This window comes from Cyprinodon tularosa, unplaced genomic scaffold (genome assembly GCF_016077235.1).
Source record: "Cyprinodon tularosa strain WSP-4 unplaced genomic scaffold, ASM1607723v1 ctg303, whole genome shotgun sequence".
NCBI lineage: Eukaryota > Metazoa > Chordata > Actinopteri > Cyprinodontiformes > Cyprinodontidae > Cyprinodon > Cyprinodon tularosa.
The window spans coordinates 376,117-390,696 of NW_024039012.1; the positions used below are offsets into that span (position 1 = coordinate 376,117).

Sequence of the window (14,580 nt, forward strand, 5' to 3'; positions counted from 1 at the left end):
TGCTGTGAAAGAGAAGAAAGTAGCCCATTTTTTGGTAATGAGAAGGTGAAGCTGCTCAGCTCAGGCATGAAGCTAATTTTAATTTAGGGCTGTACTACTACTGTATTTAGGTGGATCCAGTCTTTAATTTAGTGCAAATTTGGTAAAACATTCAGAACCTAACGAGACCTTGTGTGGGTTTATTTCTGATTAGTACAGAAAGGCCTCTCCTCTCTGCTGCCCTCAGCTGTAACCATGCCTACACCGACTGGTTTTTCAAGCTTTGTGGCACTTAAGAATGTGAGCCTAAACTAAGGCACAGTCTCTCCCAATGCAACAGTGCAGCTGAGGCTTCACGGAGGAGCAGCATTGGGCAGGTTAACCTCCCTATGGTACGAGGTTTACATAAAACCTCACTGCTTAAGAAAGTACAACCTGCAGGAAATCACTTATTTAGAACACACAATTTTATATCATTTGAGTAAATTTCCCAGTTTTAAAATAATGGGTTAGATTTAAAAGTCAGCACAAATGTTTAAGTAAAAATAGTTTATTTGATAAGCAAAAAATACAGAAACATTGTAACTAGATTATCTTCCTCATTGGTCAAAACGATGATTCTTTTTCCTTTTTAGAAATGTTTAACCTCTTACACCCTAAGGGGGTATAAATCAATTTCTGCCTGACAAAAACACACAGGAGTAAATAACTTATAGCCTCAAAGCTATTAGATTTAAGAAGAAACTTTTGGTACGTCTGTAAAGGTAAGATGTCATAGAATGGTTTTCTGGTGTCAGCACCATTGTAGCTTTGACCCTGCCTGAAATATTAGGGACAAAATACAAAATATTTTGCATTTTTTGAACCTTGCCAAAATTTTCTTTGAAATAAACATTGCAAAACACTACCAAAATATTATTTATAGCACAAAAAAGTAGTACAGACTTTCAAATCTAAATGTTGTGTAAAAATATACCAAATTTGGACTCAATCAGATGAATCATATTTATTTTAGAATGGTATTAGTGAGAAATTTCTTAGGCGGAGAGGCCATTTTGGCACATTTATCCATAAATGTCACCAAACTGTGCCAAATATGTTTTTTACATCAATACTGGGGGTTTGGTAAAATTACGAGGTCATGTAGCAGCTGGACCCGCCGGTGGGTCCGTAGGGTTCAAGGGGCTAACAAAAGTAAAAGAACAATCCACTGCACTTTGTTACCAAGTTTGAAGACGTTTTGCTTCCTATCCAGGAAGTTTTTTTAATAAAAAAAAAAATTAAAAAAGGCAAAAGTGTGATAACAATGAACAGTAACAAGTGGGGGAGGGACTTTGTAGTCCATTGTTTTTTAAACGTGTTTTTGTTCCCTGATTGCAATCTGTTAAACTACTTTGGATATATCTTCTCTGCAGCAAGTAAAGTAGGGCAGAAAGGGAATTGCCTTAAAACTAAATAATTAACAGATTGTTTTACAAAGTTTATGGTTCTAAAGCTAATGTACTGTCAATCAAAACTGTGCGGGATGGTGTAGTTAAAATTGATTATAAATTAACTTTGTAGATCCTGACTTTTATGCAGTTTTTAAAAATCCACAAATAGAATATATAAAAGTTTTACAGCATTTAAAAACAAAACACTTAAAACACATTAAATTAACTTCCCAGTCAGGACGTTTTTCATTTAACCAAATCTCTACGATGGGTGTACTCTGAGTGATTCGACTCAGAAGTGCCTTGGGCTGTGTGCTGGCCCCATTCAAACTTAAATTCCTGATTGTTCAACAGTACTGGAGGTTTTATTAGTTTTTAGATTTTTTACTCTGACAAACAACCATACAGACATTAGCCCAAACCTAAAGACAATTAAGAGAAGCCTATTAACCTATCAGTCATGTTTTTGGACTGTGGGAGGAAGCTGGAGTGGGTTCCACGCATAAGGGAGAACATGCAAACTCCATGCAGAAAAACCTGGAATCAAACATAGAACCTTCTTGCTTCTAGGCAACAGGGCTACCCGCTGTACCACTGTGCAGCCTGCAAAAAAAGTAAATAAAAAAAAAAAACCCTGCACCTTAGGTTTTAAACTACTGCAGGAAATTTGATCTGATTTAAATGAATTTAAATTGTATTAAGTTAACTATTGGAATACTTGTCATTTTGAAACTGTAGCTTTAAAACCTCTCTTAACTTCGTAACTGTAACCACATAGCATTTTCATAGATGGAAAAAGCAAAAAAAATTGCATTTATTTTTTCTTATAATTTCTGAGAACAGTTTAGGTGTAGTTTTATTTCTGTAGCATTAAGATAATCCATCCGAACACTCAAGTTTCTTTGTCATGCTGGTATTTTGTCACTCAATACTCCTTCCTCCAGAATAACTGTTTATCTAAAGAATGCTGGTATTTCACTCATTCAGAAGTGTAGATTAATGGAACCTTTTTTTCCCCTCCTTTTACAAATGACAGGTTTGTTTTAACACCTGCTAATTGATGAAACGGATTTAATAAATCATACGGGTGTGATGGAAATATTCAGCAGATAGAAGCACATTGTTTTCTCATTCCACGAGCATGTGTCAGTGTCAGCAATGGAGTGAAATTCCAGTTAAGGGAGTTTCATGGCAGCAGTTTCGCTGCTTGTTCAGCAGTTGCTTTACAGATTACAGTACTGCTGCTTCGGGGCTGTTGACGGTCCTGCTCTGCATTGTGTAGAGTGAGACTGGCAGCGGTTCAGTTTGTCTGGCACCACAGAGGGGTGAGACATCACCCTGGATTTATCCTTTCATCAGGTTTATGGTTCGTCTGGTTGAACAATTAAACTCACAATGCTGTTTATAGATGTGGACAGAATTTGATTCTTGGGTGATAATGCAACACTTCTTGGTTTATCTTAGTAATGAGCTGATGAGTACTTCTGATAGTGGCGTCTCCCATTCATAAAATTTAAAAGACTGCCTTTGTGGTGTTTAAGCCAGGCTCAAATAGAGTTAAGGCGCCCAGAGTTTACCGAGCAGGTTTCCCCTACAACAATATATGATCACCACTATTAACCTGAATCATTAAAGGGAGTATGAAATCATGCTTTCAACAAATTTTAAAATACACCTGAATACTGTAACCAGATTTAGATTTGCCCATACAGTGTAGAAAGACTGCAGCCTTTTCTCTAAAACTGATGTTAAATTTGACTAAAAACCTGCGGTTTGGGGTCAGTTAATTTTGCAAAAAGTATTGATTTCTTCAAAAAGGCATTTTTTTATACCTTTTAAACAATCAAAAAATGTAAAACTATGTGAAAGAAAAAATCCTCTGATTGAATTAATTCAGTTCTGTTCTCCACTGAAGTTTTTCCACCGAACTTTCCTACTTTATAGTATAATACCATTCATATTTATGACCTCCATAGGCTATATATAGGGTTTTTTTTCTTTATGGTTTTCTTACTCTTGAATAAAGTGGACAACATTTTAAACAGGACAACAGAATCATCAGAATTTATTTTGACAAGCAGTTAAACATAGTTATAATCATTTAGGAGTATATTAATATGATTTTACCAGATGATAAAGTGTGAATCCCATGTTTATTCATTGGTTGGTAATATACGTGTGCTCTCCCCTTCAGACTGACGCCAAAGATTGGCTTCCCATGGAGTGAGATTAGAAATATTTCCTTCAACGACAAGAAGTTCATCATCAAGCCTATCGACAAAAAATCTCCAGTAAGTGAAACCTCATAAATATACTTTTATCCCTTAAACTGTATTCATTTTTAATTGCTTCAACTTCACGATATCCGTTCTGATTTCATCTGGAAAGATGTCTGTAGATTTGTATTAAACAGTGATCAATAACTAATATTTCATGGTTGCAGGCAGATTTCTTTACAGATTGTCTTTTTATTTAGATATTAGACTCAGATATTAATATTCAGATATTTTTATTTTCTTCAACTTCTTTCCTCCCCTCATCATTAGGACTTTGTTTTTTATGCGCCGAGACTGAGAATCAACAAAAGCATCCTGCAGCTGTGCATGGGGAACCATGACCTCTACATGCGTCGTCGCAAGCCGGACACAATCGAGGTGCAGCAGATGAAGGCTCAGGCCAGGGAGGAGAAGCAACAGAAGCAGATGGAGAAGTAGGAAGATTTATTTATTTATTAACTTAGGTCTGATCTTTATAAATTATTATATATAAATTAGTACTTTTAATACTGGTTCTGCTTTTCAGAAAATCAAGGGACCTTGCTAAAAAATAGAGTTTTTGTTTTGTTTTTTATAGCATATTTTTTCTATTAAATCAGAAAAAAATGTTAGGTTTCTATTATTTGTCTGACCATCAAACTATTAACAAATCTGGAAACTACATGATGGAAGAGAGGTTTTACACACTATATTACTGTAAATTGAATTTACCTTCTAATAAACAGCTTAGAGCAGATACATTATGTACGTAAGGATAACCCGGTGACGCCATTTATCACTTGTAAACTGGAAACTATATTCCTCTCCAAATATATTTGGTCTGTTTTTGTGGATTGGCTGAACTGAGAGGGAATATGACCCTGATCTCAGCCACAGCTGTCAGCCTGTGGTCTGTCCCTAACAGCTGTTCAAATAGTGATGTCACAATGCCGATGATACGACATTCAAAAGGAAAACCATGAAAGACGAGAGGCCTTCTTACACACAGTAGCTTCTTAGCAGGCTGTAGGACGCTGATCAGCAGTGTTGGAAGAAAGAGAGATATCAAGCTGTTACTGCAGCTAAAAGAGGCAAATTATGCAAGAATGTGCAAAGCAGCAGTATTAATTTTGCATTTGTATTCAAATTGTGAAACGAGTCAGACATGACAAACTTCTATTTTGCTTAGCATCTTGAAACCTGAATATTTGTCCTACTAAATTTCTAGTCTGACTCTAGAACTGGTCAATGTCAACTGCAGTAGTTTTGCAGTTAAAATATTCAACATTTTTACATTTGCATTTATTTCTGGAATGATCAAAATAGCTCTTACTCAAAACGGGCTTCATAAGAGGATAATTTCTTTATCTAATTTCATCTGATAAGGCCCTAAATAAAAGGAACTAAAGACATAAAATTGGGGGATTAAAGTCATTCAGAACCAAACTTGTACCATTCTGTTCCTAGGTGATTGTAAACTGAGAATACAGTAGCTCCCATGCAAAGCAAATATCATTTAAATTAGTATTTTAGACCATGCTACCATAGGGATGGGTAGATATTTTTAGCTGTTGTCTTAAAGTGTCACACGATATTGTTTTAATATTTATTTTTATGGTAACGATGCATGTTGTAGGATTTTATTGTATACTGGATAAATGTAGATTGAAAAGTGGGGAAAAAAGGATAAGTCACTCTAAGGTCCTTTGAAAAATAGAGCCAAAGAGTTTAGTTTATTCTCGGTATGTCAACAGCTGTAAATACCTCAGTGGTTTGTTGGTTAGCATTAGTTAGGAAAGGGAGCATTACTAATGAGGCAGCCTGTTGAATCAGATGCTAACTTTGGAGGAGCTGCTGAGATAAAAGCTCAGTGTTGGGTCTTTGCATGTGCAGGACAACTATTAGTTCTATACTCAAACTACAAAATGTGGACATAGGTGGCAGGAACAGAACTTTATCCGGTCAAACTGTATTATTACAGGTATGTTTCCAGTTGTGCAAAAATCAGTGACAAGAAACAAATGCAGCGTATATCTTTCTACAATTATCATTGTGAAACAAGAGCAGCATCCTGTGGGGTTTCTTTTACATGTTAATGGAAGGATGGATAAAGCAAAAATAATCATTAAATGAAATGTTAATATGCAAGTTCTGAAGTATATATATTACATATATGTTTGCATGAGTCAATAGCCTAAGCTAGGTATCGTTTTTTAAAATATCTATTTTCCTTTTAACTTAAAGGATGCAATATTACATAAAACCCTGATAAAATGCTTTGAAGCTTGTTGAACTTTATAAAATGTGTACAGATTGAAGGAGAATAAATATTTTTGCAATATCATGTTTATCAACTTATTTGAAAACCTGCTGCTCTACAGTTTAGTGCTCATGGCATCAACCAAGCTGCCTTTGACATCTTTGTCCAATCTGCAGGGCACATTTGGAGAATGAGAAGAAGAAAAGGGAAGCCATTGAGCGGGAGAAGGAGCAGATGGAGCAAGAGAAGCAGGAACTCATGATGAGGCTCTATCAGTTCGAGGAGAAGACTAAGAAAGCAGAGAAAGGTGAGAGGAAGCGACAAGCACTTTAACTCTGCTGTTCATTAATCCTTTACTTTAACCTCTGAGGGTAGAGAACACGTTTCTACAGGGAAGCCGTTGGCATATCTACACAATTGTAGCTCTGTGTGTGTACTATAAACACCGGGCTAGCAGGTTTTTCTGTTTCTGCTGGTTACTTGTTGTATAAACAACATCATCAAGAAAATGCTGTAAAAATGTAAACCTTGGGCCATATTGATTCTATTAGCTCTTGAAATGATTGTGTTGATGTAAAAACTCTATAATATGCTTTTAATAAGCCTTCCAAAGTCAGCAACATGCTTATATATGATAAAATATTATGTTACACATGATAGAGCATTTATTTGTTTGGAAATATTTTTTATTTCCTCTGGCTATTTTTTCTCACAGTGTGGATGCCATCATTTTTATGAAATTAGCCCAGACCTGGTGTATGGTAGCATGATATCAAGCCACTTCTGACAATATGGCTCTTTTCTTAGGACGTACAAACAAAGTCTGAGGCCCCTCTCAACCAAAAAAATCTGATCTTTGTGTGACTCAGAGACTAGCTTAGAAAAGAACAGTTGCTGTCACTGTGCAGATTAGGTGCTAAAGATCCACTTTGTCTAAACTTTGAGCAGAAATTATCATGTTCTACCTCACTGGAGGGACTCACTGGAGAAAGTTGGTAAGTTACTTACCAGGCAAGCGAGGCATTGACAAGGTGGGTGATCACTGTGTTACGTCAAACAGTGATGACCACTCTTTCCAGGACGGGGGGTCTGTTGCTCAGAGATAAGAATTTATAAGAATTACTCTGACTTCAAGCAAAATGCCTTACTGGTCATAGTTTTAATTAACCAATAGAATTACAACATAGTTTAAAGGTCACAAAAGTTGATTTCATGTCATAGCCATTTCAACCATTTACTACTTTTTATAATTCAATGAATGAAGCAATATCAGTTGGTTTTTAATTGAGCTCAACTGAAGGAAGCAGATTTCCTGTTTCCTTTTAGGTGCGATAAACTGGAGCAGGCTTATTAAATCACTATGTGACTCCAGCTTTTTGTTTCCTGATTGTAAACGGCTTATAATGATTCATATTTGCTTTTAATTTTAATCTATTTTCCAAGCAATAATTTGGCTCCCGTCTTACTGCCAGTAATAAACTGGTTGTAATTGGTTCCTGTCTGTAGTGTGGAATGTTTTGACCCTTTGCCATTTCGTACTTTTGCACTTCTCATCAATTCGTACCAGAGAGTTTCTGGTAGAAAACGAGGCCTTTGCTTTCCACAATTTAATTAAGTAATAATTCATATAAAGATTGCTAAATCTCATTAACTAATTAAAATTGGAAGTAAAAGCATAAAGTATGAAGTATATAATTAATATGTTTTTTTTAATTTATTTATTCCTTGGATTTTTTATTTTTTATTCCCTGGACTGATGTATGGAGGGCGGAGCCACATCATTTCAGGTTCCTCGTCCAAGCGGTGTATGATGTCCTCCCAAGCCCCACTAACCTGTTCACCTGGGGCCTGATAGAATCACCTGCGTGTCAGCTCTGCCAGAGGAAAGGGTCTCTTGAGCACATCCTAAGCTGCTGCCCAAAGGCCCTGGGAGATGGCAGATACCGCTGCCGCCATGACCAGGTCCTGCGGGCAATAGCAGATACCATCTGAACTGGCATAAACACCAGCAAGAGTCAACCTCTAAGCAGGAGCATGATTGCCTTTGTTCGAGCAGGGGAGAAACTGCAACCCTCCAAGAAGACCCAAGGGGGCCTGCTCACGACAGCAAGGGACTGGCAGCTCTTGGTCGATCTGGGGAGGCAGTTGAGATTCCCGGATTACATCGCAGCCACGACACTCCGCCCGGACATGGTGCTGTCATCAACTTCCACCAGGCAGGTTGTGCTGCTTGAACTAACTGTTCCTTGGGAGGACAGAATAGAGGAAGCCCAGGATAGGAAGAGGGCTAAATACACAGAACTTGTGGCTGAGTGCCGGAGGAATGGCTGGAAGGCCCGCTGTGAGCCTATTGAAGTGGGCTGCAGGGGCTTCGCAGGCAGGTCTCTACACCGTGTCCTTGGACTCCTAGGGATTTGCGGTCTGCAGAGACGAAGAGCAACCAAGAACATCTTGGAAGCAGCTGAAAAGGCTTCACGGTGGCTCTGGTTGAGGAGGGGGGAGGCGTGGCGTAGTGCGCTACCTGGACACAAGTCGGGGAACTGATCACCCCCGGCTGGGTCGCCCGAGTGAGGGTGTATGACTAAGACTCGAAACACCCAGTGATCTCGGGAGAGTCACTGAAGATGTGTCCAGGTTGCACCACTGGGTGTATTACAATCCTTTTTTCACTTTTGAAATTTTATCCCCAACATGTCAATTTGCATATGCTTTTTACATGCTTTCACTACTGATGAAAGCATTTTTTTCCCCTATAAACTAACTGATAAGGTTAGTTTACATGATTATAAGTATTTATAATAAAAGTATAATCAGAAGTTGCTTAAAAAGATGGGCTTCAGTGGTTTACAGTACAAAAATTCATTGTCATTAGATTGGTCATTATGTCGTCAAGTCTCAGAGCAAGGTTGAATAAAACCAATTTCAGCTGACAAAGTTATTTGCCTTAAAGTAAAGCGAGTATATTTTATTTGTTAGTTAATTTAGATGGCAGTTAATGTTTGCCTTAAGTTTAGATAAAAGTCGTCAGTTTTGTTTGTTCCTATATTTCACTCAAGGGTTAAAACGTTAGATTTAATAATTTTTTTGTCAAATTGGGTGGAAAAGCATCATTAATTTCTCTCAATGCATGTTACATAGTGTATAAAGTTGTCTTTCCTCTGCTTTCTAGATTTACAGGAGCAGCTTCAGAGAGCCATGATGCTGGAGCAGGAGCGGCGGAGGGCAGAGGAGGAGGCTGCTCGGCTGGAGGAGGAACGTCAGGCTGCTCTGTTGGCTAAAGAGGAGCTGGCCCGCCAGGCTGAGAATCAGCTGAAGACCCAGGAGCAGCTGGTTGGTGTTTTAATCATATGATCTTCTGATTTAAGGCTAAATATCAAGCCCATCTTGCTCCACACTTACGCCAGCAATACATATGGGTAAAAATGATAGAACCATTACAAAGGGCACTATTCTTCAGGTTTTTATCCTTTATTCTACAGAACATTTGCTCCAGGGTGAAGGCTAGTAAAGCCAGTTTAAAATATTTAGCAGATCCCACACCCTTGTTCCCTTTTAAAGCAAATACTCTGGTCTGCCATTAACCAGCCACCAGTGTTTCTGTTTGTTTATCAGCTGTTTGAACTCAAAAGCTGCTTTTCTGGGACAGGCACCTGCTGCATTGCCAAACCCAATGAAGAATGTTGAACAGTGTACTAAAATCACTTCTGTACATGATTAAAGGTCTGCTAATGCAGATTTTTGTCTTGTTTTCAAGCTCAAACAAAAACAAAACCCCACACACATTTAATACACAGCTACTTAAACAAAAAAAATCTACGTTCAACAATACATTAAAATGTTTTAATTTCTTGGACAGCACATGAGTGGGTTTAAAGATGCACCTTTGGTAGGAATAAAGAAAACCAATCACCAAAGAAAGATCTATAGAGCTAGAGCAAACATTTAAGAAACTGTAAAGTGCTGAGAACCCCCTGAAAATGATTAATCATCCAGATCATACAAACGTTTGAAGTCAAAGTCAAGTAGAAATGTAGCAGAGCAACATCTGACTCGCTGTAAAGCATTTGGGAAATTTCCTCACTTTTTTCAAATGTCCGAAAGCAGGTACATTCATGATCCCAAGTCCATCAACATTTATGCAATTTGCCTCCAACAGACCTAAGATTCTGTGGGATAAATTAGCGCAAAGAGAGGACAGAAAGTATTAAATGCCGAGCTCTATTAGCAGGGTGGGGAAAAAAGAAACAAGCTCTGCTTGTTGGAAGGAATGTGTAATGACACCTTCAGGGGCTGTCAGTCATTTCTTCACTGCAGTGTGCTTTTCCACTTCTCTCACCTTTTTACCATGACACCAACATTCAGGATTGTAGGTTTGTCTTCTCTCTCTTAGTTTATTTGCCTTGCAAACAGAAAAGTGTTAGAAAATTCATTGTAAATGAAAGATGATCTTTGCCCTTTCTGTCATATATTTCAACTGATATTAAGTCCTAGTCTGATGACCCACCAGATTCAATCAGCATTTCATAGTCAATCATTATCTTTGAAGAAAGTTTCAAAAACAAATCCTGAGTCATGACCCGTCTTGGGGTCCAAGTGATCAACTTGTTGAGTTGTTTTAAATCAAACTGGCTTTGTTCCAGTCTACTTATAACTAAGTCCCAAAACTTGTACTGACTTAAATGTGTTATCCCTTCATAGGAAAACCAGAGGTGGTTTAAACCTTCCAAAGTATTTCGCATCATATGCACAAAGTGAAAAGCTAAGTTGTGCTTCAGCTGGGATTTTCAAACAAAGTATGCTACGGTTGATGCAAGGCTTACGTTAAAATGTTTTGATATGACTTTTTGATTATATGGCCAGTAACTTAGGCTGCAGTCAAACAGCTGGTCTTGATGCTCAAATATATGTTTTTGCTTAAATATGATTTTTTTCACATGGCTATCTAATACACCACTCATCATATTGAGCTACCACCAGAGCATTCTGAACCTTAAACGACTCCAAAGCAACCTGCATGCTCAGAATTAGGATGTAAAAGTTACACAGCAGCTCACGTCTTATGGAAGCCATGATGAATGTTACTGAGACTAAAGGTGTTCATAAGCTTTCTTAAAAAAAAAACTTCAAAGATGCCGGTGTCTCTGCGTTATTAGAGTTTTGAGTGATGGGAGGCAACAGCATCACAACAACATAATTAACAAAGGAGAAAAGTCAGAACGGTACAATTTTTAACAGCTATTTCCAAGGCAATCAGTGATTCTGTTGTGTGGATGTGTAGTGAAAGGCCAAGGAATTCTGTAAAATTCAGATAAAACCCGGGTTGACCATTTAGCCTGCAAACACTTTAAAATGGATTATATACATATCAGAACTAGAGCCACATATGGAAGTGGATCATATTTTCTGTGAAGTAATAAGGACAGAATTGTGCCGTTCAGACTGAACAGTTATAAGTCACATGTGGGATTTGAACTGCATTGACCTGAAATATACACCTTATACCAGCTGTGGTACAAGTATTCTTCTCTCTAGAATAATTTCTTCTGTCTGATAAATGCAGTTTTGATTTTTAATGTTTTAAAACTTGTAATTAGTTTAAGACTTCAAGATGCAGAGAGACTGAAAGCAAAAAACAAGGTTGGGCTAGAGCCCTGCAGGGAGCAGCGAGTAGTGGAGACCCACTAAATATCCTGATCTGTATTATATCCAAAATATTAAATAAATGGGACTAGGTTTGCAAAATAAAAAGCAAAACTTAAAAAAGTTGGATTTTAGGGGATAACCTAGAGTGTTTAAATATTTTCCGTTTAAGATTTTCAATCGTTATATATAATGGAAGGGAATCGTTATGTTTCACAGTTGGCTAAATCATTGAGTAGGTTAAACAATTTTTCACTCTTAATTATGGATAAAAAAAATAAATAAATAACTTCTCAGAAGATTAAGATGCTCTGGGTTGTAAAGGGAATCATTTACTTTGCGCATATCTTCATTAAATTCTGTCTTGTTTACAGGCTGCTGAGCTGGCGGAGCACTCAGCCAAGATTGCGTTGCTGGAGGAGGCCAGGAGACGCAAGGAGGAGGAGGCGAGCACATGGCAGAACAGGGTAAGAGCTCTAAGTGTCTGTCAATTAAATAAACGTAAAGCATCCTCATGGTGTAAGTCGGATCACATCTAAGAAAAACAGCTTTCCCAGGGAAGCACCCATTTTGACCCCCTCTGATTTGATCAGGCTCGAGAAGCTCAAGACGACCTAATCAAGACCAAGGAAGAGCTTCACATGGTGATGACGGTGCCCCCGCCTCCCCCTCCTCCTCCTGCATACAACCATGTGGATTACAATAGTGACAGCGAGGACAACAACAGCACGCACAGCACCGACCTGCAGGTGGACGGTTTCCATGACCACCGCAAAGAGGAGGAGCGCCTGACCGAGGTGGAGAAGAACGAGCGCGTCCAGAAGCAGCTCAAGGTGAGGGAAAGAGGAACATGGTGGACAGAAACATCAATTCGCTGGATTAAAAATCACATGTGGAAAACAAATCCAGTTAGTCTGACAAAAGGATTTTAATTCCAGATACATTTAAAAATGCCATGAAAAAAATAAATAGCTGTTCACAGCTAAATTTGCAAACCTTTCTTAGAAAGGGTTTGTAATAGCCACATTAAATATAGCTTTCCATACAATACAAGAATAAATGTTTCATTTTTTATAAGTTTTCTTGAGAAATTAACACAAAAAAAAACATCTAATGTTAAACAAAATCACATAATGTTAAGTTTACAAAAGATTTCAGAGGTCGGTGAACCACGAAAAATAGAAATTCTAAAAAAAAAAGCCCAGGTCAAACCATTGGGCTCCTAGGAAGAGATGTTTAATAGCTAGATAATCGGTTTTCCTCTATAATCCTCTCACTTTGCTCCTTCTCCCTCCGCTCCACAGGCTCTGACCTCCGAGCTGGCTCAGGCCCGTGACGACACCAAAAACACCCAAAATGATCTCCTTCACAGCGAGAACGTGCGGGCCGGCCGAGACAAATACAAGACCCTGCGACAGATCCGTCAGGGCAACACCAAGCAGAGGATCGACGAGTTTGAGGCCTTATAAGCTGACGTCGCCGCTCGAGCGCACACTTTCTGAATGGTCGCTATCTATCTCACTCTACTGTTGAGACACACAGAAACCCCCTTCAAATGCACCCAAAGACATGTTAAACACGCGCTGGTAGCAGACTAAACTAAAGCAGTAGAAGCACTGCAGAAGACTAGCAGGATGCAGGGGCCTTCAAAACCTTAGTGCCAAAATCTTCTTTTTCTTCTCATAGTGTTTTCGTTTCTGTATTTTTTTTTCTTTTTTTGATGGATTTTTTTTTTCTTCACTGGAGGTTAGATGAAGTACTTTGAAAATGATTGTAAAGCACCCTGTAATCCAAATATTGCAATGAAAGAAAAGTGCTTGTTCATAGCGACCACTCAGAGAGGGGAAGACAGTATACGCAGGAAAATTAATATTTATTTTCCATTATATTTGAACACTTCCAATTATGTTTATTTTTGCCCTAAAGGAAAACATAATCATGCATAGTTTGATATTTATACTGTATATGGGACATAAAGGGTATTTTATCTCAGTTTGTATATTTTTGCTATCTACTAATAATAAAAGCTTTTATTGTTTCAGAGGTTTTATACATCGATCCAAATAACAGTAGTTTTATGTTCCATATGTTGTCCTTTAAATCATATAATTAAAAGAGATATATTGTAAATTATTAATTTTATTTTAGGAGAATAACAGTTGCATGAAAAAAAATGGTTCAAATGAACTCGCCAATTACTTTCATTTAATCAGCTCTGCAGATCATTCAGAGCACTGTGTTCAATGGTACACAAAGTTTAGTTAGCAGTTCTATCATGTCATGTTACAACATAAAATAGAATCAAATATTGGAGGTTTTTAGCCTCTAAAGTGGCCTTTCTGTTGGGACCGTTACAATGAAGTGTGGATGTTTAAGTTGGATGTTTTGCCAAACTTTTATCACCTTTGACCAAAGCAACATTTACTGAAGCTCATGAAAACAATCCACTATGATGAAATTTGTACATAACCAGGATTTTATAATGAGGTGTTCAAGATATTGCCAATAAAGTAACTTGATTTGTCACCTGTTTGTGTTTTTATAGTCTATTCTAGACTTTATCTTCAAATAATAGCTTTTTGATTTTTATTTTTTTTTTAAGGAATCAACCTGTGGATGAGAGAAATAAATGAACAGGAGAGTTTGTTTGTTTCTGTGTAAAAAACAAAACAAAAAAGAGCCCCGTTATTGAAATAAACCTGAAATACTTGCTGGAAATGTAAGCACAAGAATGATTTCTGCAGGAAAAGGAAAATATTATAGGGACTCTGATTCTCTATATGCATTGTGTCTGAAAAGTAGTGGCTGGAGCCTGCATGATAAAACAGTTTTATTTTAACAGCATGAGTCAGTTTTGAGTAGAGAGCTTTGCAGAAGTATTAAAAAGATCATTCCTTAATCTGTTCTTATTGCAACCATAGAAAGCTAGTGGGCTTTTATTCCCAACTAAACATGGATCGCAGTTTCCTAAAACAAATGTTTGATGCATAAAGCCGCTAGAGACTTGCACCGA

At 37.6% G+C, this 14,580-nt stretch overlaps 1 protein-coding gene across 1 annotated transcript in view; it reads left to right on the forward strand.

Moving 5' to 3' along the window:
- The window catches only part of ezrb (ezrin b), a 36,352-nt gene extending 22,259 nt beyond the window's left edge, over positions 1-14,093 (forward strand). The window contains exons 7-13 of the mRNA XM_038291888.1: positions 3,607-3,703; positions 3,959-4,122; positions 6,104-6,234; positions 9,097-9,257; positions 11,942-12,034; positions 12,161-12,400; positions 12,872-14,093. Of these exons, the coding sequence (XP_038147816.1) occupies positions 3,607-3,703; positions 3,959-4,122; positions 6,104-6,234; positions 9,097-9,257; positions 11,942-12,034; positions 12,161-12,400; positions 12,872-13,036 (1,051 nt within the window). The 3' untranslated portion in view covers positions 13,037-14,093. The remainder of the gene's footprint in view (positions 1-3,606; positions 3,704-3,958; positions 4,123-6,103; positions 6,235-9,096; positions 9,258-11,941; positions 12,035-12,160; positions 12,401-12,871) is intronic.
- Positions 14,094-14,580: the final 487 nt, after the last annotated feature.